Raw genomic sequence first — 740 nt, forward strand, 5'->3', positions numbered from 1 at the left:
GGGTACGATAAACACGAGACGATGAAGGGGCCCCCTGGGCCCCCTCGTTGTTCGAGGGTTTAGGGTTTAGGGTTTAGGGTTTAGGGTTTAGGGGTGCATGACCATTGGTCTACAAGAGCAGCTCAAGCCATTAGGTGTGCTTCTGATGGCATGCGCTGCAGATGCTGTCTCGGGGACGCAGCAACAAACATTGGGGCCCCCAGGGGGCCCTGGGGCCCCAGGGGCCCCCGGGGGGCCCCCTCTGTTGACTGCTGAGGCGCTGCAGCGGCTGAGACGGTTGGCGTGGAGGAGTGTGCAGGAGGCCCTTTTGGGGGCCTTCAGGTACTTGAACAACTGCGCCTTGCCGGGGTTCAAGCAGCAGCAGCAGCAACAGCAGCAGCAGCAGCAGCAGCAGCAGCAGCACGAGGCAGCGGCAGCAAACACACCAGCATTGTGTTGCTGCTGCTGCAGCACAATGCCAGCAAGACGCATCCGCCGTCGCGACATGCGCCGCTGCAGCAGAACCAACAGCAGCAGCAGCAGCAGCAGCAGCAACAGCAGCAGCAGCAGCAGCAACAGCAGGGCGTATTTAATAAACTTGCTGGGGGGCCCCAGCGGCTGCGTGTTGTCTCGCGCCTGCCTTGCAGCTCTAGGGGCTACCCTCGTGCAGGGGGGCCCCTTCATCCACTCCGAAGCAGTAAGACCCCACACTCGACAGAGGCCCCATCAGCAACCCTCCGGGGGCCCCCTAGGGGCCCCTC

The 740-nt window shown here is 63.1% G+C and overlaps 1 protein-coding gene across 1 annotated transcript in view; it reads left to right on the forward strand.

The window, feature by feature from the left end:
* Window positions 1-145: 145 nt before the first annotated feature.
* The window catches only part of EMH_0039050 (uncharacterized protein), a gene marked incomplete at both ends in the record, with an annotated part of 1362 nt that continues 767 nt past the window's right edge, over window positions 146-740 (forward strand). The window contains one exon of the mRNA XM_013495354.1: window positions 146-676. Coding sequence (XP_013350808.1) covers window positions 146-676 — 531 coding nt within the window. The remainder of the gene's footprint in view (window positions 677-740) is intronic.

This window comes from Eimeria mitis, genomic scaffold, assembly GCF_000499745.2.
Source record: "Eimeria mitis Houghton genomic scaffold, Emh_scaff1534, whole genome shotgun sequence".
Lineage (NCBI taxonomy): Eukaryota > Apicomplexa > Conoidasida > Eucoccidiorida > Eimeriidae > Eimeria > Eimeria mitis.